The following is a 25,456-nucleotide window of genomic DNA, read 5'->3' on the forward strand; positions in this document are numbered from 1 at the left end:
AAAACACAGCTGCCCTTTGAAATTCACACTTCTATGAATGTTGCAGTGCACATAATGTGTACGAAAATGTGTATCCTGGAGTCAAACGTGCATCAGAAGGCATGCGTAAGTAAAAATAGGAGACAAAAATGCATTCTGTGAGGAGGAAGTGCTTTGTAAGAATGTGCGTATTGGGCAAAATTGTATAAAAATACAGTGGTGCCTCTGGTTATGTACTTAATTCGTTCCGGAGGTCCATTCTTAACCTGAAACTGTTCTTAACCTGAAGCACCACTTTAACTAATGGGGCCTCCTGCTGCTGCCACGCCGCCGGAGCACAATTTCTGTTCTCATCCTGAAGCAAAGTTCTTAACCCGAGGTAATATTTCTGGGTTAGCGGAGTCTGTAACCTAAAGCCTATGTAACCCGAGGTACCACTGTATATGCATATTGAGAGAGATTTGCACTAAAATGCTGCTGAGTTTTCATGAGGACTTGTCTTTATTTGGGTTTGTTTTCTGTTTTTTTGGTGCAAAGTGTTATGTGGAAAGGTGAAGAACTGAACTTGAGATTGGGAAAATGAGAATGGAGGAAAACCAAACTTGACAGATTCTCCCTTCCCTACTTTTAGATGTCGCCTGCCAACTTTTCCAGACAAACAGGAGATTTTTGAATCCAGGGGGTTGTGTGGGGGCACAAAATGGAGGTGAGGTGGTACATTATGGCAGAGTCCTTTGGGACACTCTCTCTAAGGGTGTCCCAATTTGGAGAGTACTCTCTTTCCAGGGCCTCCTAGCCGATGGGTTCCCAGTGGAAAGGTTCCAGCCCATCAGAGCCTGGGTTGGGGTCCACCACTTCCACCGCTGGTCTTCTGAATCCAGTGGATTCCATTGTCTCCATGCCAAGACTTATCTGCTGGTTCGGATCATGACAGGGAGGGCCTGAAGCATGAGTTTCGGGGCCATGAGCGTGGGAAAGTAAGGGCCTCTGAGAAGACTGTACTGTCCCAGATTGTAGGGGAAGTAAGAACATTGTGTGAACATTGAGGAAGGTTGTAGCTCAGTGGTAGAGCATCTGCCTTTCCTGCAGGAAGACCTAGGTTCAGTCTCTGGCATTTCCTGGTTGGGTTTGGAGTTTCCTCTTCTCTGAAGCCCTGCTGCCAGTCAGTGTAGACAATACCAAGTTAGAGGGACTTGTGGACTTTCAGAGTGCTGGGAAATCAGGGAAGCAGCCATTTTGAAACCAGTTGTTTAGATCTGCCTCTTCTCCCTTCTCAAACTGACAATTGCTGACTGAGGCCTGATATCCTCCTACAGGCAGCTCATGGCGGGATGATCACAGTGTCTAACATCACATACACAGCACGCCGTGAGGACAACGGATTGTCTCTGATCTGTGAGGCCTTCAATGAAGCCATCCTCTACGCCAAGAGTGCAACCGTGACCCTCCGAGTACAGTGTGAGCAGGAGGGATGATTGTGTGTATGTCATGGCAACGGTTGTCATGTGTGACGTGTTTTGAATCCCCCCTTCTCATATCTGTTTCCTCCTTCTCTTCCCCATTCTTGTTTTTGTCCTTCAGATCCACCTCAGAAGATCTGGATTGATGTGCCACCCCCAGAAACATGCTTTCGAGTGGGCACCGTAGTCAAGCTCACCTGCTTTGCCAGCGGCGGACACCCTCTGCCTCGCCTCGAGTGGTACAAGGTGGTCCAGCATTACTGCCTCCAGGGCCAGCGCTACCATTAGGCTGGGTTGGGAAACCTTTTCAGCCTGAGAGCTGCTCTACAAGTCAGGTGGTTGAGGAACAGAGGCAAAACTTGGCAGAACAACGAATGCAAATTTTATCTTCGTACAATAGGCTTGTTTCTAGACACCCATCCTCATACGCTGTCCTCCTTCTTGGCAACCAAGGGACGTGATCAGTGTTCAAGGGCACATCACAGCCAGGCAAAAATACCTGAGGAAGTTGCGAAGCCAGGACAGTGAGGGGCATGGTCTGGGTGAGAGGGTGTTATATACTGAGTTGAATAGGATCCAAACTGCAGCAGTCTGATTGGTCCTAGAACAATAGGATCCAAACTGCAGCAGTCTGATTGGTCCTAGAACAATACAGCAGTATGATTGGTTGGCAGGAACCACCCAATCATGCTCCAGATATAAGTGAATCCACAACCTGATTGGCTTACAGTAGAATTCCAGAATTAGCCAATCATGTGCAGCCCATTGTGTAAATAATGTATATAAAGCAGATACTTTGAGGGGACTTTCATTCATTCCTCCTCACCACTATGAGCTGAATAAAGAGCATGAAATCACTTTGCAACTCTGAGTATATTTCAGAGGGTGTGGTTGGGGAGGGGCTGTCACCCAGAGAGAGTCTCAAGGACCCAGGTAGGAAGGTCTGGAGGCCAAATTTGGGCCCCGGGTCTGAGTTTCCCCTCCATTGCATTAGACAAAGTGAGGTAGATGACAAATGGTAGATGCTGGGGGCAGTAGAAGCGACCCCATGGCTCTTCTTCGTAAGAACCCCTGGCCAGTCCTGAGTGATGGGTGCCCAATTGGCCAATCCCCCCAGAGTGGCTGCCTCTCCGCTTACCCCCACTGCAATCTGGATTCTTTCTACAGGAGAGCAAAGTGGTGAGGGACGGGACAACTCCGGGGTCATCGGGGAACATTGTCTCCAAGGAGCTGCTCCTCACCACGACTGCCAGCGACAACATGGCTGCTTACTACTGCAAGGCATTTGGAAGTTCCAGAACCCCAGCGCTCACTGCAGAGACTCGTCTGCACGTCCAGTGTAAGCTTCAACACTCATGTGCACCCTTCCGGGCTTGATCTGAGTGGAGGGCATGTTTGTGGGGGGACATGTGACTGAGACATAAGAGCAAGATGCTCAAGAGAAATGTAACTGTCTACAGAATCACAGAACTGTAAAATTTTAATGGACCTCAAGGGAGAATTAGTCGAATCCCCTGCAATGTCTATCAATGTCAACGTGGTTCCCCATCTATCTTCTCCATCCTGGGGCTGGGGCAAGGCAGGGTAGTGGCAAGTCTGGGACTGCACCGGCGGAGCCAATCTGACCACTTCACTGGTGCGACTGCAGAGCCCCAGCCTCGTGGCCACCTGCCCCAGCCGCATCTAGGCAGGCTGCAGTGATGCCAATGTCAGAAAAGTGGCTCCATCCCAGTGGGTGGGACAATACCAGGTCCACCAGGCAGCAGGAGAGACCTGATGGATACGTCCGAGCCCCTTTAAACCCAACCAGTTGCCTTGGAGGGGATGGAGCTTGAGACCGCCACCCAGTGATGGCAAGGCTGCTTAAGCTCATTGTTTGCTCCAGACTAAACTATTGATGGGACAATGTTCCAAGCTGGCTGCTCTTAGGTGCCTTGTGTACATCCTGCCTCTGTATTCAGAACCACAGTGAGCTGTCCGTGGTCCTGCCCTCCTCTGAAGCAGCCTGGGTGCCTGCTGAGCTTCACCAGTACATTGTGCAGGGTGCAAGGGCAATATGCCAGGTCATAGCATCTAGCTCACTATTGTCGACAGTGACGGGCAGCGGTTTCCCATGGTTCCAGGCATAATAAGTCTGTTTCCAGCCCTAGCTAGAGAAACCAAGAGTTAAACCTGGGACCTGTTGCATGCAAAGCCCCTCTCTCACTGAGTGGCAGCTTTCACACACAGTCTAGTAGAGGGTGCCTGGGAAGCCACCCTGGCCTCCATTGGGAGGAAGGGTGGGATATAAATAAAATAAAATTGATGACTCAAGCAAGCAAGCATCCTGGGAAGAAGACTGGGCTTTAGAACTCCTGCTCTGCTAGCTTTCCAAATGCAAATGATTTACGATATGGGTGAAACCCATAAATATGGGATTTCCCTCTTCTATTATTTTAAAGTGATAGCATCCATAAGCAAGAAATATTCTTTTTGGCTTGTTTGTTTCTGGTGTATTGATAAGCTCAGCCCCAAGAGTTGTGGCACCACAAGTGGAAAGATAGCTTCCTGAACATAGGAAGCCGCCTTTTACCAAATCACGGCACTGATCTATCCAGCTCAGTATTGTCAACACTGGATTGCTGTGGCTCCCCAGGATTTCCAGAAAAGAGGCTCTCTGAGCCCTATCAAGAGATGCCAGGAATTGAACCCAGGGCCTTCTGCATGTGAGCCAGAGGCTCTGCCACTGAGCTATATCTCCTATCTGTACATATCTCCTATCTGGAGTACTGTGTCCAGTTCTGGGCACCACAGTTCAAGAAGGACACTGACAAACTGGAACGTGTCCAGAGGAGGGCAACCAAAATGGTCAAAGGCCTGGAAACGATGCCTTATGAGGAACGGCTATGGGAGCTGGGCATGTTTAGCCTGGAGAAGAGGAGGTTAGGGGGTGATATGATAGCCATGTTCAAATATATAAAAGGATGTCACATAGAGGAGGGAGAAAGGTTGTTTTCTGCTGCTCCAGAGAAGCGGACACGGAGCAATGGATCCAAACTACAAGAAAGAAGATTCCACCTAAACATTAGGAAGAACTTCCTGACAGTAAGAGCTGTTCGACAGTGGAATTTGCTGCCAAGGAGTGTGGTGGAGTCTCCTTCTTTGGAGGTCTTTAAGCAGAGGCTTGACAACCATATGTCAGGAGTGCTCTGATGGTGTTTCCTGCTTGGCAGGGGGTTGGACTCGATGGCCCTTGTGGTCTCTTCCAACTCTATGATTCTATTCTATGATCAATGCAGAAGGTCTGAATACAGACCTTATACGGCCTTCCCCAATCCACACCCGTCAATTTCTTCTGAATCACAACTCCCATCATGGTCACTGTGGCCAGGGCTGGTGGGAGTTGTAGTTTAAGGCATCTGGAGGGCAGCAGGTTGGGGAAGGGTGGCATGGAGGGTAGAGCTAGGAGGTGGCGCCGAAGCCTGAGTCTTGACAGCCAGCCGCTTTCTTTCCACAGTCCCGCCCCTAAGTGCAAAAATTACGGTGACAGCCAAGGAGGTCAGGCCTGGCCAGTCGGTGACACTTCACTGCAAATCGGGCAGCAGCAACCCTCCAGCCAGCCTCACCTGGCTCAAAGATGGGAAAAGGTAAGAGGATGTCTGACTTCCCCAATGCCCATCCTACATCAGCTTCACCTGCAGGTCTCTCTAGATCTTCAAAGGCCCTTGTCCATTTCTGCCAGGGCTAGTCCAATACATTTTGGAACCTTGGGTAGGATTGTGTCCTTTGACCTCTCACTCTTTGCTCCTCCAGTTTGCTGGAACATCTTAGGGCTCAGTCATGGACAAAGGTGATGTGGACACCCAAGTCTCTCCAGCTTGTTTTCCTGTGTGTATTATTATTATTTCCACTTATAGAGCAGTTATTATCCAAAGTTTTCCAAGTGGTTTACAGTAGGTCAGCGTTCTTCAGCCTTGGATCTCTAGATACCGTTGGGTGACAGCTCCCTTCATCCTTAGCCTTTGGCTAAGTTGGCTGTGGATGATGGGAGCTGCAGTCCAACAGCACCAGGGGACCTGGAGTTGAAAAACACTGCAGTAGGTTACATATGAATTGTAAGTATTGTAAGTAAGGCAGAGGGCCTTCTCGGTAGTGGCGCCTGCCCTGTGGAACACCCTCCCATCAGATGTCAAGGAAATAAACAACTATCTGACTTTTAGAAGACATCTGAAGGCAGCCCTGTTTAGGGAACTTTTTAATGTCTGATGTTTTATTGTATTTTAAATATTTGTTGGAAGCCGCCCAGAGTGGCTGGGAAAATCCAGCCAGATGGGCGGGGTATAAATAATAAATTATTATAGTATTATTATTATATAAGTTCCACAAAAACCATGCTCGGGAGTCACAAGTGGGCAGAGTTGCTGTTGTCCTCAGGTCCTCCTTGGAGGCTTTCCGTAGGCATATTTTTGGCTACTGGGAGAACAAAATTCTGGACTAGATGTGCCAATGGCCTGATCCAGCACAGCTTTTTCTTGTTCTTATAAGTTCTTGTTAGTAGTGTTTCTTCTTCAGGTTGAAGGCAACTAACCCAGAGCAGAAGAAAGCAGAATTTGGAGGGTTTTCCACTTCAGGAAAGGTGACTCTAGTGGTGTCATCTGCAGATCATGGGATGAGAGTAGAATGCCATGCATACAGCTCTGTCCTCTCTGAAGGTGTGAATACCTTCTACCAGCTCACTGTCCTATGTAAGTATGAAGTAGGGAGGGGAGGGAAGTTCAGTTCAGTTTTACATTTGAAGGTGAACCTACCTAAAATTAATGCAAAGCTACCTAAGCCACACTTTCCGAAACAATGTGTGAACCGAAAAGCATCCGCCCTTCAAAATGCATGGTTCTCTGAATTTTGCACTGCAGTTCCCCAACCATGTTTGTAATGTGCATAGAGTAAAATGTGCATAGAAATGCATGAAAATAACAAAGAAAGATGTATTGTATTAGGGAAAACAGCTTGCAAATAACCCAGCATATTAGGCAAAACTGCAGAAAATATGTATGTGGAGAAATGTAAAATAAAATGCTGTTGGATTTTCACAAGGATTTCAAAAACCATTTTGCAAACTGACGGAGAAATGAGGAAAGCAAGCTGGAAGGAACAACCAGGAGGCGGGAGCTGTCACTCATGTGTGTCTTCCATGACCACATTGCAGTTCATTGGGCTGAAATCATGGCTGATTTGTTTACAGTGTTAGCATGTGTTGTCCCCAGGGCGGATGTAAGGCAACGTTTACCCAGAGGGTTTCTGTGGAAGCTCTTTGAAATGTAAGCCTGGCTCTTTGAAATGTACCAGCAACAACCTGCCATATGCTCACATTAGACACCTTTGGGCTTCAAGAAGCAGGAGGGAAAGTCAGTGGGAAAGTCATCTGAGAATCCCTTATTCCTCTGCTTTTTGCACAGTTCCCCCAGAGTTCTCCTCTGAGCAACCTCTAGTAGTGCAGGCCGTGGAGCACGGAGCTGTTCAGCTGCCCTTGCTGGTGTCGGCCAGCCCTCCAGACATCACCTATCGCTGGAGCTTCCTTGGTGAGGTACTCTTGACAGGTGGGTCCAGCATCATTCTTGGAGTGAAGTCCCAAACTGTTGCTGTTATTTTGTCACCAGTGTGCCCGTCTTTTTGCAGACAAATGAGACTGGTCCTGGCTACAAGGAGCTTCCAATCAAAGGGCCAAATTAGATGGGGCATTGAATATCTTTGCATTTAATTTGCACTTTTAAAAAAATGCAAATAGCATCCACACAGTGAGTTATGATAATCACCTGGCTTGCAGCAAGTCAGGAGGAATTTTACCATTTCCTCTCTGGCTGCGGTTCTAAGGAAAGTCCTCCTTTCGAAGCTATTTAGACTGGAAGGAAAATATATTTGTTGACTAATACAGGGGTAGGGAACCTGTAGCCCACACACTGTTGCGGCACTCCACTTCGCATTATCCCTGACTATGGGCCATGCTATCTGGGAGGGAAGGGAGTTGGAGTTGAACAAATATCTCGATGGCCACAGGTTCTCCATCCTGAGTTAATATGCCTCCTAGAATCCTTAGCGGGCTTCATCCTTGTAATGGTTCTAGGGGTTGCTCGTGCGTAAGTTGCCGCCACTCCTGGCTAGGTTGCCTGGTTGAACCCTTTCTGTCTGGACAGCCTCAAGTTTCGTGGCTGCCTCAGTCGCTGGCAGAATCCATCAGTGGGCGTTTCTTGAACCTTTTCCAGCATAAAAGCTGTTTGACGCCCAGTCTTCTCCTACTCTCCCTGCACGGAAGTCTTCTGCGCAGAGAGGGTGTGGGCAGCGGAGTGCCCGTACTCTCTCTGCTGGTCTCTGCGAGGAGTCCTGGAGCCTCCTCTCCGATTCCCTCATCTGCCCCCCTTCTCCCCTGGTGTTATGCTGATTTCCTTCCCCAGCGGATGGGCTGCCTCTCTCCCTACTGGGACCCTCTCCGGCATCCCTCTGGAGCCTTCTCTCCGTCTCCGGCTCCGATGGCAGTTCCCTGACAATCCTTCTGGTGAAAAAAATGCCTTGCAGCAAAAGGGTAAATTGTGCAATGACAGCTGGGTGGGCCAGTGTCAGGAGCAATAAATCACACGGCATCAGCCAACTTAACTCTTTATTCAAGGAAACAAGGTCTGCCTAGTGAGCACAGCAAGTCATCCCAGTAGGTCTTGCCCCTATGAGGCAGTTGTGGAGATTGAAGGTCCCCGCCTCCCCACAGTTGCCTAAGTCTCCTCCTCCTCTGAGTCCTTTCTAAGTAATCTGAGATTCTGTCGCTGTGCCTGTCTTCGCTCCTCCCTCTTCATAACTCTTTTGGTTCTGGGAGACCAGGAGGGAGGGGAGCTGGTCACAGCAGCAGGAGGAGACACCCTGGCTTCCTCACCAACCTGACTCATCTCTGCCTCTTGGCCTCCTCTCTTGCCTCTGATTCTGGACTGCTATCTTCCCCAGACTCTCCCTGCTCACTAAACCCTGTTAGCTCTTCAACTTCCAATCATTCCTCCTCCCAGGCTTTGCCCTCTAACCACTCATCATCATCCCATCACCAACCCCTGGCTCTGAGTCTTCTTCCCTTGGGGGTTCCCCAGTTGCTGCCTCCTGCCACTCCTCTGCATCCAGCCAGTCCATGACAGCCAGCCTGCTCTCTTTCTCTCTCTGGTCTGTTGCTCGCCTGTTCCTAACCCAGTGAAGACTGGTCCATTAGGCCCAGTTGGGCATTGCCCCACCAAGCTCAGCTGTCCTCGGCTAGCCCCCACTTGCTTACCTCTTTAATTGCAAGGGCTATCAGCTTCCTCTTCCTGAGTCTCAGGGTTGCCTTGGTAGAGCTCAGCTGGGCGGAAGACAGGGACAAAAAAACAGAATTAGTTCACTTTCCCTGTCATTGGTTCTGGCTCCTTGACCTCTGTCCCACCAGGTCCAATAGCCAACAGCCACCACTGTCCTTGGCCCTTGCTGAGAGCCAGTGTGGTGTAGTGGTTAAGAGCGGTAGACTCGTAATCTGGTGAACCAGGTTCGCTTCCCTGCTCCTCCATATGCAGCTGCTGGGTGACCTTGGGCTAGTCACACTTCTTTGAAGTCTCTCAGCCCCACTCACCTCACAGAGTGTTTGTTGTGGAGGAGGAAGGGAAAGGAGAATGTTAGCCACTTTGAGACTCCTTCAGGTAGTGATAAAGCAATATATCAAATCCAAACTCTTCTTCTTCTTCTTCTTGTCTGCAATGCTTTCCTTAAGATTGGTCACCTCTCTGTCTTCCTTAGAGGGTTCCCCACGGTATCACCTGCGGGATGGTGGCTCTCTAGAGATCTGGAACCTGACCAGGGCGGATGCTGGCAAGTACAAGATCTACTGCGAGAACCCAGAAGGCCACAATGAAACGGCCCTCTTGTTGGATGTGCAGTGTGAGTATCAGGTGGAGAGGGCATACCATGTATTCCGTCACTTGAAGGATGAGGGGCCTCATCTGTGCTTTTCTGTCCTTTGTGATTATAGCTCTGGCATGCTCTCCTCTGCCTTCCTTCTCTTGGTGTCTCAGCACACATCCTCTCGCAGCTGACCTGGGTTTAGCTTCATGGCTGCTCTTGGGAACCAATGCTACATCACACTCTCTTTGTGCGGTGGTGCGACATAGGAATGGGCAAATCCTTCGGTTTCAGTTTCCATCATTTCCCCAATCTGAAGTGCTATTTGTCACATTTCCCGTTACACACACACACACACACACACGTGTGCATCCCTAAGGCGGTCGGATGGTGCCTTGCTCACCTCCTTCTGGCAACTCCTGAAGCCCAACCAGTGCCAGACATATTGCTCTGCTTTCCTTTGGACCACATCAGCAAAGCTGAGAGGGGTTCTCAACATTTGGGTAGCCCAAGACCTCCATACACCCTGGCCAGGCTTTTGCCCCAGAGAGGTGGTTTGAGTTCACTCCCAGAGGTGTGCTCCATTCTCTCTCTGAACAGCTGGATGCCAACAACGTATACTCTCTCTCTCTCTCTCTCTCTCTCTCTCTCTCTCTCTCTCATCTCTTTATGACATTTGTCAGCATTTTGGAGTTCATTTCTTTTTAATATACACATATTTGAATGCCATCTTACCTAATGCACACACCTTTCCCAGCAATTTCCCTTAATATACACTTAATATACACTAGTGGCCAAAATTGTGGAAACCTTTTGGAAGAAGTGTATTTTTGAGGTTTGATGGCTCATAACACCACTCATAATACCATAAAATTACATATCAGTGGAAAGATAATTTAATGAAGAATGTAATGCAACAAAGTTTGTTCACTTATCTGTATTCTATAAAAAAGTTATTGCCAAATAACCAGAAAAAGGAAGCACAGCTTGCTTAGGCTGAGATGCAGTAGGTTTCCTTCATCTGAGTCTAGCCAATGAGCAGGAGTGTTTAGAGAGCCAATCAGGTGTTTTGAGCAATCAAACTTGGGAATACACTTTCCCCAAAAGTTTTCCACCATTTTGGCCACTAATCTAATTCACTTTCATATGCAATGTTTATAATTCTCTTTATTTATTATTGTGCACACTTTCCCCTGTTAGACGCTTCTTTGTTTGGGAAACTGCATTGCTAAGTGTGCATTTTGCAGGATAGCTGCTTTGGGGGAGTAGCTATTGTTTCGGGATATGTGAATTAGTTAAATTTGCATTAAAATGTGGACCAAATTGAAATTCTTGCCGGTCGATAGCATGCCACCTACCTTTCCCCCCATGAACAGATTCGCCATCCATCCGCAGCATTGGAGACCCAACCTATGTGGACCTGGGGGGCACAGCTGAGATTGAGTGCCAGGCGGATGCCAACCCCACACCTGCAAACATGTTCCAGTGGAGATGGCTGGTAAGTGGCTAGTCTAGACCAGAAGCTGAGGTTAAGGGTGGAAAAAGACTTTCTGTTTGCTTCAAGCTTTTACCCTGTGGCCCTGCTGATGATGCTGGACTACAAATCCCATTATTGCCAACCGTTGGGCATGCTGGCTGGGGCTCATGGGAGTTGGAGTCCAACTATATCTGGAAGGCCGCAGTTTCCTGACCTTTCCAGTCCAAGGGCCGCACTTCTCCTCTGGGTAACCTTATAGGGGCCACACGACAGTCCTGGGTGCACCCAAAGCCAAAATTGGGTGGAGAAATGGATGTGACTCTAATCGACATTCCAGCCATTCAAACAGCTGCATCTCTCCATCCTTGATGCAGGGGAGCAAGAGTCATGAGTTCAACTGTGTCAACAGTTCGATGACACAGTCCAGACAGGCAAGAGCACTGAAGGCGCTGTGGAGCAGGGCTGGTAAAGGGTGTGGTTTTGTGACCTAGAGAAAATTCCAAGGACCAAGTGTAGAGGTTCTGGACAGGACTGGCCCACCCATGAGGGACCTGAAGCAGCTGCCACAGGTGGGAGAGTCCCTCAGGGTGGTGCCTCTGTGGATAATCCCCCTGCCACTGCCAGAGTCACATAGTTAAAGCAGCTTTGGGTGAGATCTTGTGGAGTTTGTGTAGGATCTCACCAGAAGTCACTGCCATGCAACCTTGGTCAGTAGAGGGGGAAGTGGTGGGGTTCTGTTTCGCTACAGGCGGCAAAACAGGCTGGGCTGTCTCTAAGTCCCCCACCCATGCTTATCCTCACTCCCATCCAAAATGCCACAACAGAGGCTGTTACTTGTGAGTAAGAGAGAGATCTTTATTCAGGCTAGGATGGTACAAACTCAGCAGCACACTCAGGGTCCATAAGACATGAAGCCAAAGTACACCAGCAACAAAGCCTTAAGCTGCTTTATTCTGTCAGCCAATAGTCTCACCAGACTATTTATTTCCGCACTTGGCTGCAATATATACTGAACGCCGATGCAATGTAGAGCATCTTTTACTCTCGATGCCAATAGGTTTGCGGGTTTGTTTGCTCTCCATTTCATTAATGCTTTTAGAAATTGTTTATCGCACTTGCATTTATATTGATTGTATTGCGCAGTTTTTATTATTAGGTTATTTGCCGCTCTGGGTACTTTTAGCAGAAGAGAGGGATATAAATAAGCAAATAAATATTGACAGCTCCGTTGCGGCAGTAAAAAATATGAAACCCACTGCACCATGGTTAGTTTGCTTCTGCAGAGAACCAGACAGTTCTTACTCTGTTAAGCTGATGTGGCTTTGGTTGACCACAAACTTGACATGAGCCAACAGTGTGACGCTGCAGCTAAAAAAGCCAAAGCAATTCTGGGCTGCATTAATAGGAGTATAACATCTAGATCAAGGGAAGTAATAGTGCCACTGTATTCTGCTCTGGTCAGACCTCACCTGGAGTACTGTGTCCAGTTCTGGGCACCAGAGTTCAAGAAGGACACTGACAAACTGGAACGTGTCCAGAGGAGGGCAACCAAAATGGTCAAAGGCCTGGAAACGATGCCTTATGAGGAACGGCTAAGGGAGCTGGGCATGTTTAGCCTGGAGAAGAGGAGGTTAAGGGGTGATATGATAGCCATGTTCAAATATATAAAAGGATGTCCTATAGAGGAGGGAGAAAGGTTGTTTTCTGCTGCTCCAGAGAAGTGGACACGGAGCAATGGATCCAAACTACAAGAAAGAAGATTCCACCTAAACATTAGGAAGAACTTCCTGACAGTAAGAGCTGTTCGACAGTGGAATTTGCTGCCAAGGAGTGTGGTGGAGTCTCCTTCTTTGGAGGTCTTTAAGCAGAGGCTTGACAACCATATGTCAGGAGTGCTCTGATGGTGTTTCCTGCTCGGCAGGGGGTTGGACTCGATGGCCCTTGTGGTCTCTTCCAACTCTATGATTCTATGAGTCTATGATTCTAGTAACAGTGTGAGCTAATAAATAGCACCGAGAAAGCAACTGATCTGAGCAAGTTACATGGTCTCCTCCTAACCCCCTCCATCTAGTTCTAAATCTATTCTGTAGTATAGTAGATCAATAAATTTCATAGCTACCAGTCGAAGACAGTAGGTCAGACTTCAGCTGGGTGATACATACAAAGGTGTATAGGTGGGAGACAGAAAGAAAGGGGAAGAAATATAAATCATACAACCTACCCACAATGCCCTCAAAGAACCAACTAATCCCTCCCCCCACATATAGACATTTTTGTTTCAATCAGTAATTGAAAATGGGGTTGGACTTTTCCATCAATTTTGCATAATTTCACTACTTGTGTTGGCAGACCGTCATAAGACGTGGAATATGAATGGCCATAATCTACTTGGGAAGGGCGAGAAAAAAAGAGAGTAATTGAGATACCTGCTGTATCACTTGTGCTCCATGCAGGGCACATGGGCATATGACAGCTGTCATGGGCTGACTGGGAACCCCCAAGGAAACCCGCAGGGGAAGAAGGTTTAGAGCCAGGGAATTGATGATGGAATGATGATGAGTGGTCAGAGGGAAAAGAGGGTCCAGACTGGAAGAAGGAGGTGTCAGAAGCTGAAGAGGCAACAAGGTTTAGTGAGTGGGAAGAAGCTGTGGCAGAGAGCAGTCCAGAATGAGAGGCAGAAGCAGAGGCTGGGGGCGGGGCAAGAGGCAGAGATGAGTCAGGCTGGTGAAGAAGCTGGGGGGGGGGGGTTCTCTTCCTGCTGCTGTTGTCAGCTCCCCTTCCCCGCAGGTCTCAGGGCGGTTCACAGTATAAAATTGCAATATAAGATGAAGGTGTGCTGGAGAAGGAACCAGGGGAAGAGTCTTAGAGAGTGATGGAGTGATGGAGACCTTTGGTCCTCACAATTGCTTCTTTGGGGGCAAGACCTACTGGGAAGAGCTGATGTGATCACTAGGCCTGAGCTGTTTTGATGTCTTTGAATAAAGAAATAAATAAGTCAGAAATTAAACAGTTATCACAAAAGGAAAAAAAAACTGCTACGGAAAAGCGCTTAGATTTTTTTTTTTTGCTCTCTAGTACCATCTGATGTTGCATGTTTATAACACATTCAAATCACTGTTTTTTGTTTTGTTTTTGTTACTAATGTAGCTGAGTCCCAGGTGTTTTATTGTTGACCTGCTCCTGACTCTGGCTCCTGATACCAGCCCTGGCTTGCCAAAATAGCTGCCTTTCATTTTTGCTTTGGCTTCGTGGCCATTTGCTGCGACTGCAAAGGTTTGTGCAAAGGTCCAGGCAGCTTACACAAAAATGACACAGACGGGCGATAGCGTTGTCCACCTTAATCCACTATGGCTGCACCATGGTGTGCATTAACATTTCTATAACGGCTGAGAATGCAAGCCTAGGTAGGCCCAGATTAAAAGGGAGCCTCCCCATTTGTCCCATGAGGCTATTTCAATGAAGGTACGTTGACCTGTCCTATACCTAATGTGTATGACATCAGATGGGCAGGTAAAGATGCAGCTGGGCCACAAAGAGGTTTGCAGGTCAGCTGTGGGCTGGGCTTTGCAAGCTCGGACAAGAAGCTGGTCATTGGGGCTTGCAAAGCACCTTGCCTTAAAATTATTAAAATTCCTATGAGTTATATTGAAGGATAGCAACTGACTAATATCCAGAATGCAGTCCGGATTTCTGCAGAGAGGCCTCAGTTCTCAAGCATGCTCCAGTCAGTACTAAGAACTGATCCCTCTTATCTTGATATTGTACCCAGAATGATTTGGAGCAGAGCCTGGAAGAACTGGGGATTGAATTGCAGTCGGACGGGCTGATAGGGCGACTTCGAGTCCAGGAGGCAAAGCGAGTCCATGCCGGACTCTACGAGTGCCAGGCGGACAATGGGATCTCCCCAGCAGCAAGGAGTAGTGCCCGCTTGATTGTTCGATGTAAGTTTCCTCCTTAGTATTTCTGCAACCCCAACCTCTATATTTTGCCCTGCCCCACCTTCCCTGTGTCCGATGTCCACCATTTATTTCATTCCAATTATATAAAGAGTAAGATCTAAAGATATTGGGTTGTAGCCAATGCTGGTCTTACTCAGAGTAAACCCACTGAAATTCCTGGACATGACTAACTTGGGTCTGTTAATTTCAATGGGCCTACCCTGAGTAGCTGACTAGAACACATTGAGATCTATAATACTAGAAGGCTTACAAACAGTAATAGAGCAACCCAGTGCGCAAAATTAAGCAGGCCGGCTCGGCTTTTTAGTTATTGAACAAAATGTATAGATTGCTTAATCAAAAAAACAAAACCAAACCAAAGCCCCCAAGCAGTTGTCATAAAATGGCGTGAAATATTTATCAAAAATTACAGCTAAAATTAACATTCCTTTTTGTTTTAAAATGAACATGTGTTATGAAATGATCAAAGATACAGATAAAAGCAACAAAATTTAAATCTGAACCCATGTAATAAAACGCCACAATACATAGCACTGTGTTCAACTCAGTTCTGCTCAGAGAAAACTCACTGAAATGAATGGGTCTATGTTATTTGTGTCCATTACTTTTACAGGGTCTACTCAGACTAATTTGGGATCCAGCCCCTTGAGCTCGTAGAGTAGGTCCACTGGAAAAGCCCATTAGTTTCAGTGGGTCTGCGTAGGACTCTCATCGGACACAACTCATAATTCATAATACCCACTGATTTACATAAACTTACGCAGTAAAATTGAAACAAGAATTAAATACTGTGGTTTTATTGCTTTTGAAGTTGGAGCTGAAACTCGGGTGGCTGTTGCAAATATGCTCAGTCTCCTCACAGACCATTCCCTTATGAATGCTGCAAATACTCTCATGATTTCTTCCTTGTTCTACTCCCCTCACTTGTACCGCAGACCCACCAGAGATCATCAAGAGCCCTGGACTGAGGAAAGTGGCGGCTCCAGGAGATGGGAGAAGCCAGGCAGCGCTCCAGTGCCGAGCTCAAGGTGTTCCCACTGTGCACTTTAGCTGGGCCAAGAATGGGGTGTCCCTTGACCTTCAGAGCCCCAGGTGAGAGTTCTCAGGTGAACAGGTAGGTACTTGAGCAGGGAACCTGATAAAAGGCATGAGAAGAAATAGAAGAATCCATCAATTCTGATTCTTTCATTTTCTCATTTATCCTGTCTTAAACTTGGTTCTCCACTTTTCTGTAGCAATTTGCTCCCCCCCCCCTTAAAAAAGGAAAAATAGTGCATGAAAATTCTTGAGCCTTTTGGTGCAAATTTCGCCTGATAAGAACATTTTTGTATGCAATATTGACTGCTGTAGACATTTTTGCAAGCAATTTGCAGAGTGGCTGGTGCAACCCAGCCAGGTACAACAACAACAGCAACAACAACAACAAAATTTCCCCATATATAATCCCCATTTGCATATCCACACACTTCCCCCAAATATATGCATTTTTGTAAAAAATTGTTTGGAGAACTGCGCTGCAAAATCCAGATAACTGCAAATTTCAAAGCCTGCCTGTGTTTCGGTTCTTGTAGTGTTTCGGAAGGAGCAAATCTGATCAAGTTTGACTTTAAATGCGAACTGAATCAAATTTCTCCTCCCATCCTTAGCCAGGAGCGGTTCATCTGTGGGGCGGAGCCACAACAATAACCTCCTGGCGAAAGCGCTGCTGCTGTATGCCAAGAAGGGTCTGTGGTGAGGGCAGCGGCAAGGACACGGCTGTAGAGATGCACTGGTGGGCGCATTAGATTGGCTCTGCTGGTGCATCTCCACAGCCCCAACCTTTCTGCCAATTCCCTCCTCTCCTTCCTGTAACACCAGCAACGCTGCTGATGGGAGGTTCGTGTGGTGGGCCTGCCCCCGCTAGGTGGGCCACTGCTGATATGTGAGGATGCTGTTGAGGTTCATGTCCTGCTCACAGGTTGTTCTGTCATCTGATTGGCCACTGAGAGAACAGGATGCTGGAATAGATGAATCTTTGGCTTGCTGCATCATGGCCTTCCCAATGTCCTTAGTTTGTCTTATAGTGTAAAGGCTATAGCACCATCTCACACTCTCATCCCCTGGTGCCCTCCTAGTTAAGTGCCCCAATAACCCTGGCATCTGCAGGAGCCTAATGTGCAAGTCTTCTGAGATGCATCTGAAATGTCAAATATTGTTTGATTCGAAGGTGTTGCAGGGGCAAGCATCCAGGGACAAGCATCCTTCCGCCAATCCTGGGGAACCCTGCCTTGCTTGCAGGGCTGGGTTCACCTTCATCCTGCATGCCTCTGTTGTCTCCCCCTTCCACTTGTTCCAAAGTAAGCTCCTCTGTCCTGACACAGCAGAAGGAATAATAATAATAATAATAATAATAATAATAATAATAATAATAATAATTTATTTATACCCTGCCCTCCCTGGCCAGGGCCGGGCTCAGGGTGGCTAACGCAAAATATAAATTACAATAAAACGTAATAGAAAAAAACAAAAACAATTAAAATACGGCTTAAAATACAGCCTCATTTTAGTGTAGCCCACAAATCAAGACCATAAAGGGAGGAAACATCAGATATTCACCTGAGCCAGCTATCTATGCTGGTCCTATGTGGGCCAGCAAAAAAGCCAAGGGAAAATTTATATGCTGTTGATGGCAGGTGTTCTCGAGGTTTTTTGAGCAAGTGTATAGGACCCTCACATTGTTTTCAGGGGAGGGTGTGGGATGCTCATGCAACCTGAGTTGTTTTCATCTCAGAAGGGGGGAGGGCAAGGAAAACCTGTGGTCTGCAGGTGTTGTTGGACTCCAACTCCCATCAGCCCCATGCAGTATGGCCAATGGTCAGGGGTGATGGGAGCTGCAGTCCAGAGACATCCAAAGGGCTGCATCCCTGATGTAGGGAAACAGAAGGTGAATAATGGGAGCCGTGTTACTAAAATGTTCAGTTCAGTTCTGGCTCAGATTCAGTTCTGGCCTGAAGTTTGTTCTGACATGGATGCTGGCCAATCGAAGCAAATAAAGACCTGGCAAGAGGTCTGGTAGTCACCTGGAACCGGCCCAGTTCTCATTGAATTGGGAAAAGTTTAAAATACCACTGATGTTCCTGTGCTGATTTGCATAGCAGAATGGGGGTGGAGCAGCTTAACGCGTCTAATTTGTTCCAGCTAAATGTCAGCCATAACCCATAAATAGTATGAAGCATGTCTGAAATTAAAAATAACCAGAACACTTATCTGTAAGTTCATGCTTTATATATAAATTAAAAATGGGATTTTATTTTATTTATTTATCTTTTTTTAAAAAAACATTTCAGGCAAATTCCACTCCTAAACCTTAAAGCAATTTTTATCCTGTTTCCTGCTTTAGGCATTTTAAGGGCAAGAGCTATTGTTGGCTACTAACCCAGATGTCTTTGCTCTACCTACACTGCTGGAGGCTGTGTGCTTCCAAATGCCATTTGCTGGATACCTCAGAGTGAGAGGAGGATGCTGCTATTCTCAGGTCCTACTTTTGGCTTCTCCTGGGCATCTGGTTGGCAACTGTAAAAACAGGAGGCTGGATGAGATGGGCCACTGGCCTGATCCAGAAGGCTATTATTATTACTATTATTATTAAAATTTATAAACTGCCCTTTGTCAAAAAACAACTACAGGGCAGTTTACAACACAGAACATAACAAAAAAATGTATGTGCAAAAATAACATTTTTGAAGGTGAAGGTAAAGGTAAAGGACCCCTGACAGTTAAGTACAATCGCAGACAGCTCTGGAGTTGTGGTGCTCACCTCTCTTTACAGGCCGAGGGAGCTGGCGTTTTTCCGGGTCATGTGGCCAGCATGACTAAGCCACTTCTGGTGAACCAGAGCAGCGCACAGAAATGCCATTTGCCTTCCTGCCGCAGCGGTACCTATTTATCTACTTGCACTTTGACATGTTTTCGAACTGCTAGGTTGGCAGGAGCAGGAACCGAGCAAAGGGAGCTCACCCCATCGCAGGGATTTAAGCCACTGACCTTCCGATTGGCAAGCCCAAGGCTCAGTGGTTTAACCCACAGTGCCACCCACGTCCCATTAGCATTATATCTATAGGATACCCCCAAAAATCCTCAAACCAGTTGGCTCCACCTCTTTGTGGGGACACGTTGCGGGCAAGCCGCTGAGCCTCCCCCCTCAGCGTGGTGGCAGGACTGTGTCCCGCCCTACGCTGGGGAGGCCCGGCCATGCCAGGTAGGCAAGCGGGCAATCAGGCGGCTTGGGGTGTGTGGCCAGGGCCAATTTAAACCATGGTGCGATGCTGAATCGCCCCTTTTCAGCCTCGTGCCCATTAACATTAACCTAAAATTCTGTGTCCTTGCGTCATTATCCTCATGGGGGTGGCTTGGGGGCTTTGACACGCAAATGCAATTACAGTGGTACCTCTGGTTGTGAATGGTATCTGTTCCGGAGGCCTGTTTGCAACATGAAAGGAATGCAACCCGCAGTGGCGTGTCTGTGCACACGCGGGTTGTGACTCGCCACTTCTGAGCATGTGCGTAACTTCATTTTGGGCATTTGCACATGCGCAAGCGGCAAAACCTGGAAGTAACCCTTTCAGGTACTTCCAGGTTGCCGCGGGACGTAACCTGAAAGAACATAACATGAAGCGGACGTAGCATGAGGTACGACTGTATAAGTATAAGGAATGGATGCTAAAATACAGATTCTCCTAAGCTAAGTTATTACCTACTCATCTCAGGTACAACTAAATCAGTGCTGTTTTTCTAGAAAAAGAGGTGCCAGAACTCACCACAAACACTTCCCTTGTTATAATGACAATGCTGCCCACATGAGAGGTGTCGGAACTGAGTTCCGGCTTGGGAAAAAAAGTCCTGACCTTAATACACATCTAACAGTGAAGTCTTAAGAAATAAGGGGGGGGGGGTTGGAATCAGCAGTACAGAAGCAGTGCAGAAGGACACACTCTTCTCTCTTTGTAAAAGTAGCTCTTGATCTCCATCCCCGCAGAAAATGAAGTCCTTGTGTTCTTATTGACAGAGTGCTTCATTACATTGCAGCTTGCCTTCAGCTTCTGTTTTCAGTGGGCGAACTGAGATATCATTTGTGTTTTGATCTTGAAGTACAAATCTGAGAAGAGCCCTTGTTGCATCAGCCAATGGCCAACCCCCACCCAGCATCCTGTTCTCACAGTGGCCAAACTGGTGCCTACAGGAAGCCTGCAAGCAGGAACTTAGAGCAACAACAACAGCCCACACTTGTGACCCCCAGCAATTGGCACTGAGGGAGCAATGACTGTGGAGGGAGAACATAGTCATCGTGGCTGGTAGCCACTGATAGCCCTATCCTCCACGAAAGATCTGGAAAGATTGTCAGTCGGTAGGAGACTGCCTAGCTAGCTCAGTTGGTAGAGCATGAGACTCTTAATTTCAGGGTTGTGGGTTTGAGCCCCACGCTAGTCTACCTAAACCACTCCAACTCTATGATTTCTTAAAGGGGTAGCTGAGGAATGGTAGAAGCAGCAGTGACTGAAAGCTGGGTGGGTGGAGAACTTCTCCTGGTCACCTGCAAGACTCACAGAAAACTTGTTGGTGGATGAACAGCAGGTTTGGCAACTCTTGGAAGTCCAGCTGGCAGATTCCCTGGAGAGTAGATATCCCTGGAGAGAGTAGATATCCCTGGAGAGCCTGGGCACTCACTCGTTGTCAAATTCATGCCTAGATGATCCTTGTGGTCCCTTCTAAGTCTACTATTCTAGGATTCTATTATTCTTTTCTACCTGATCTCTTGCCGTCATTACCTTCTTCCAGGTATACTGCGGCTGCAGAACATGAGGGCTCCCTGCACACCGGCACCTTAACCATTGCCAATGTGAGCGCCGTTCTTGACTATGCCACCTTTACCTGCACAGCCAGCAATGAACTGGGCACAGATACCCTTGACATCCAGCTACTTAGTACCAGTAAGGACATATGGGCTGCTAAGATCTAAGCTGTAGACTTGGCTTGTGTATCGACTGAATATGAGGGGCAAAGACTCACTATCCCTTTTTACAAGTTCTTAAACAGTTCATTTCTTTCTCACCAGGCCGCCCTGACCCACCATCAGGGCTAAAGGTTGTAGGTGTTGCCCACAACTGGCTGGCTTTGAAGTGGAGCCCCGGCTTCGACGGAGGGCTTCAGCAAAGCTTTCGCGTCAGGTAGGAGTCATTTGGCAAAAGCCACAAACATTACTCAAATGGGAATCTTTAAAAACGAAACAGGTCCGTTGTTTAAAACAGGGAGCTATGGGAATTGGTTTGGCGAGGAGATCTCCTGGCTCCTTAACAGTTCCAAAGAATCCCTTGTGGATAAGCTTTGGTAAAAAAATAAAAAAAAAAAGCCAAAATGACAGTGTACGCCCTTGCACTATTAGACTAAAAGTAAATATATCTTTGTCTGGCTTCAGAAAGATGACAAAGTCGATCCCAGAGCAGCTTCCTTGGGGAGAGCATTCCACAGTAGTGGGGACACCGCAGAAAATACTGAGTATTGATCCAGAGTAGATTCCAATGTATAGTTAGCAGAGTAACAACTTAAACACGTTGCAGGATTCCCCCAAAATAGACCAGAGGCAATTGTATATCATCCAGCAGAGCTTTCCTGCTACTGAAGGCAAATGAGCATAATGGTCACAAATCCAATACATCCAGGACTGGCACTGTCCATAAGAAATCCATTTGCAGTAGACTTAACTTAAACTTACAATAACTTATATAAGACTAAACCCTAACACTATATACAGAACACCACACCAGAAGGAAGAGAGAGAGAAAGAAAGAAAGAAAGAAAGAAAGAAAGAAAGAAAGAAAGAAAGAAAGAGAAAGTGAAGAGCCAGGCTCCTTCTGGCCTATTATTACAGTTAGCATGACCTTGACTGAAAGAGATAACAGAACCAGTGTAAACCAGCTGTACTCAGCTTCCCTGAAGGAATAACCCAAACATCACGAACCTTCTGCTTGTTTCTTTCACACGGAGAAGCTTGAATGAAGTAGAATAGGAAAGATCTCTATACCTCAGATCAATACTTTCTGCACTAAGAAATGCAAACTGACAATTCTCTCATCGCCACCCTCCAAACATCTTTTGGAGGGAGCACATAGAGAAGGGCCTTAAATGTCAACCTCAGGATTAGGTGGTTCATATGGTGAAAAAGTGGTCCTTGAGGTCCCAAGCCATGCTAGGCTTCAGAGGTCAAAAGCAACCCTTTGAGTTGGGTTTGAAACTGATTGGTAGCCAGGACAAGCAAGCCAGAACTGCAACTGTGTGTTCCTCTATCTGTCTGAAAAGCAGAATAACTTACCTGAATATATTTCTTGAACCAAGTACCACCATCAGTTTTACGGTGGGAAGGAGGGAGGAGGCAGTGATGGCCACCAACTCGGATGGCTTTAAAAGAGGCCTCATCCAGCAGGCTGAGCGTATGTTCTTATGGGGATGTTGGACATTAAATGCCATTTTTCAATTGCGCCTCTTTTTCGCCCACTTCCATCCAGGTACCACTGGCCAGCGGCTCCCAGCTTTAGGTATGTGGATGTCTTCCCGCCGCAGTCTCCTGCATTCACTTTGATGGGCCTGCGCCCAAACACCGTCTACAATGTCTCCGTCAATGCCCGCAATGCCCTTGGTGAAAGTGACTTTGCTGATGGTGGGGCAGGACTGAGTGTCACCACTACAGGTAAGGAGCATCTTGCTGCTTAGCAAGGATGGAGCCAGCACAAGGGTGTGGCTATTAAAGGTCACATTCAACCATACTTTCACTGCATGAGTATACTTGTGTGTAGGCACCTTGTTAGAAGCTTTCAACCATTTAGCAGAGTTTCTGGAAGCAATGGTCAGCAACTGAAGCTACACCTTGAGAAGAAACACTCAGAGACGCCGTAAAACTCAGCCAAGTGATTTATTGCTTGATTGGTCATAAACGCATCACGGTAGCACTGTTTACAATCATTATAGCAACAGTTGTAATGTTTCGGTCCCTCTTTCTCTTTAGCAACGATGTAGGCAGACACAGTCTATCGGCAGTCATGACGCAGCAGCTTGCAGACAGCACTTGTTGGTCAGTCGTCTGCAAAAAGTGAAAACGGAAGTTCTCCTTTTATCGGCACTTCCAGCTGAAGCTGCGCATGCTCTGAGTGCCACTCCCACTTTCTGGATGAATGACTCCCTAACAGTGGCCTGCACTTCAAGAAGCAATCGGTGGTACTGTGTAGTAGACTGAGCATTGCATTTGGACCACAGAGATCCAGGTTCAAATCTCTGTCCAGTGATCAATTTCTGACCTTGCGCCAGTTGCTCTCTCAATTTGCCTGCCTTTCACGGTTGCTGTGAGGATAATAAAATGGGAAGGGGTGGAGAGGGAGGCAGGTAAACTACTCTGAGTTCCTAAAGGAAAGTAAGGTAAAGGTAAAGGGACCCCTGACCATTAGGTCCAGTCACGGACGACTCTGGGGTTGCGGCACTCAACTCGCTTTACTAGCCGAGGGAGCCGGCGTACAGCTTCCGGGTCATGTGGCCAGCATGGCTAAGCCACTTCTGGCAAACCAGAGCAGCACACGGAAACACCGTTTACCTTCCCGCCGGAGCGGTACCTATTTATCTACTTGCACTTGATGTGCTTTCGAACTGCTAGGTTGGCAGGAGCTGGGACCGAGCAACGGGAGCTCACCCCGTTGCGGGGATTTGAACCGCCGACCTTTTGATCGGCAAGCCCTAGGCTCTGTGGTTTAACACACAGTGCCACCCGCATCCCTAAAGGAAAGTATAAGCATGTAATAAGTGAGAAACAGAGTGGCAAAATGATCCTGGATTAACTGTTATGCTAAGCATGCTGTAGAGCTGGGTTACAACAGAAGAGCTGGTTAGCAGTGACTCAAGTACTTGAAAGTGGCAGATTTCTGTGATATCGATTTCCCCCCCTGAGGGTATGGGATTTTGCTTACCCTTCCTGACCCAGCGTATATCATCACATTGATATGACCATCCTTGTATTAGGCAAATTGTCCTGTTCTGATGCTATCAGAATCTGGACGCTATGTTCCATCGCGGTTTAATGTGTTCTCTTCTAGGGAGTGAGGAAGAAACAATTGACAGAGAACCCAAAACACCATCTCTACCTGAACCAGGTACAAAAATGTTAACAACTAGTAGAGTTGAAGTCCATGTTGTTGAGAGAGCCATTTCCTGCTGTGGCCCTCTCTGCCTTGATGCTCTGTTGCAGTCAGGGCTGAATGTATGGATAGCTCAGTTGGTTAGAGTTTGGTGCTGGAAATGTCAAGGTTGCAGGTTCAATCCCTGTAAGGGACAGCTGCATATTCCTGCATTGCAGGGGGTTGGACTGGATGATCCTCAGGGTACCTTCCACCTCTAGTTATCTATTAATAATTGCTGAATTGCTGAAGTCAAAATGTTGGTGTGTGATACAGTAGTCAGTATCCCAACAACCACTGTGTTCCTTAAAACAGCAACAGATGCAAACCTATGTTTCTAGTCTACAGATATAGGTTTGCTGTACAATGGTAATACAGTGGTACCTCGGGTTAAGTACTTAATTCGTTCCGGAGGTCCGTTCTTAACCAGAAACTGTTCTTAACCTGAAGCACCACTTTAGCTAATGGGGCCTCCCACTGCTGCTGTGCTGCTGAAGAACGATTTCTGTTCTCATCCTGAAGCAAAGTTCTTAACCCGCGGTAATATTTCTGGGTTAGCAGAGCCTGTAACCTGAAGCGTATGTAACCTGAAACGTATGTAACCGGAGGTACCACTGTACACAGGAATATTTTGGAATGCAGAGGGAGCCTGAGTGAGAGAAGAGGTTAGCAGCTGAAGCCTGAGCCCTGTGATGTCTCCAGTGTTTAGTACAGAAGCAGAACAATAGAAAATTTGCAAAGACACAATGCTGATATTTTTCCAGGTCTTCTCTCTCCCTCTCTCTGCAATTTGGATTTTGCTTTCGGTTTCATTTTGGCAACAAGTACAAGCAGCTTTGATTGTCGATTGCATACGGCTTCTGGCACATTTAGTTTATTGCACAGTGAATGTGTAAAAGTTTCCATTTGATGTGCACGCTCCATCAATATGCTCGAGGCGGTGAGCCTGTTGCAGGGATATTGCATTTTCCAGGCACTCTTCAATCTTTTATAGTGGTTGCTTTTGCCAGATAATGGATCAATGGTTGATCAGAGTCTACTGTGCGGGATGTGGAAATGCAAGTATGTTGGGTAGGTTTGCCAGCCTTTTCAGCAGCACCTGCTCCTCTCCCCCCAGGCAGTCATGGGAACTGTAGACATTAGCAAGTGACAATGCTCCATACTGTGTAAAATGTCACGTGACGATTTCTGTAAGTCACACACAGATTAAAAGCACAGAAGCAGGCCACACCAGACTGTATGGTCAGTTGGCAAACCTCCTCGCTGGCACCAGCAGGAAACTTTTTTAAAATGATAAACCAGTCATTAGTCAATTACCACTAGGAATGGAGGAATCTGTCAATTTTGGTTTCTCTCAGTTTCTCATTTTTCTGACCCTAAATGTAAAAATACTGAATTCCACGTGAAAATGTGTAAGGGTTTCAGTGCAGATTTCTCACAGGGTTGCCACATATCCTCTTTTTCCAGGACACATCCTCTTTTTCGCGGGTGTGTAAATTGAGAGTCATCATAGCA

The 25,456-nt window shown here is 47.1% G+C and overlaps 1 protein-coding gene across 1 annotated transcript in view; it reads left to right on the plus strand.

Annotated features, from left to right (window-relative positions):
• NPHS1 (NPHS1 adhesion molecule, nephrin) overlaps positions 1–25,456 on the plus strand; it is a 48,333-nt gene that overhangs the window by 16,307 nt on the left and 6,570 nt on the right. The window contains exons 11-24 of the mRNA XM_083454749.1: positions 1,296–1,437; positions 1,561–1,685; positions 2,607–2,778; positions 4,936–5,065; positions 5,991–6,163; positions 6,875–7,015; positions 9,213–9,353; positions 10,691–10,812; positions 14,561–14,732; positions 15,686–15,842; positions 20,565–20,716; positions 20,842–20,953; positions 22,289–22,470; positions 23,861–23,917. Of these exons, the coding sequence (XP_083310875.1) occupies positions 1,296–1,437; positions 1,561–1,685; positions 2,607–2,778; positions 4,936–5,065; positions 5,991–6,163; positions 6,875–7,015; positions 9,213–9,353; positions 10,691–10,812; positions 14,561–14,732; positions 15,686–15,842; positions 20,565–20,716; positions 20,842–20,953; positions 22,289–22,470; positions 23,861–23,917 (1,978 nt within the window). The remainder of the gene's footprint in view (positions 1–1,295; positions 1,438–1,560; positions 1,686–2,606; positions 2,779–4,935; positions 5,066–5,990; positions 6,164–6,874; positions 7,016–9,212; positions 9,354–10,690; positions 10,813–14,560; positions 14,733–15,685; positions 15,843–20,564; positions 20,717–20,841; positions 20,954–22,288; positions 22,471–23,860; positions 23,918–25,456) is intronic.

This window comes from Podarcis tiliguerta (genome assembly GCF_965153285.1).
Source record: "Podarcis tiliguerta genome assembly, chromosome: 8".
NCBI lineage: Eukaryota > Metazoa > Chordata > Lepidosauria > Squamata > Lacertidae > Podarcis > Podarcis tiliguerta.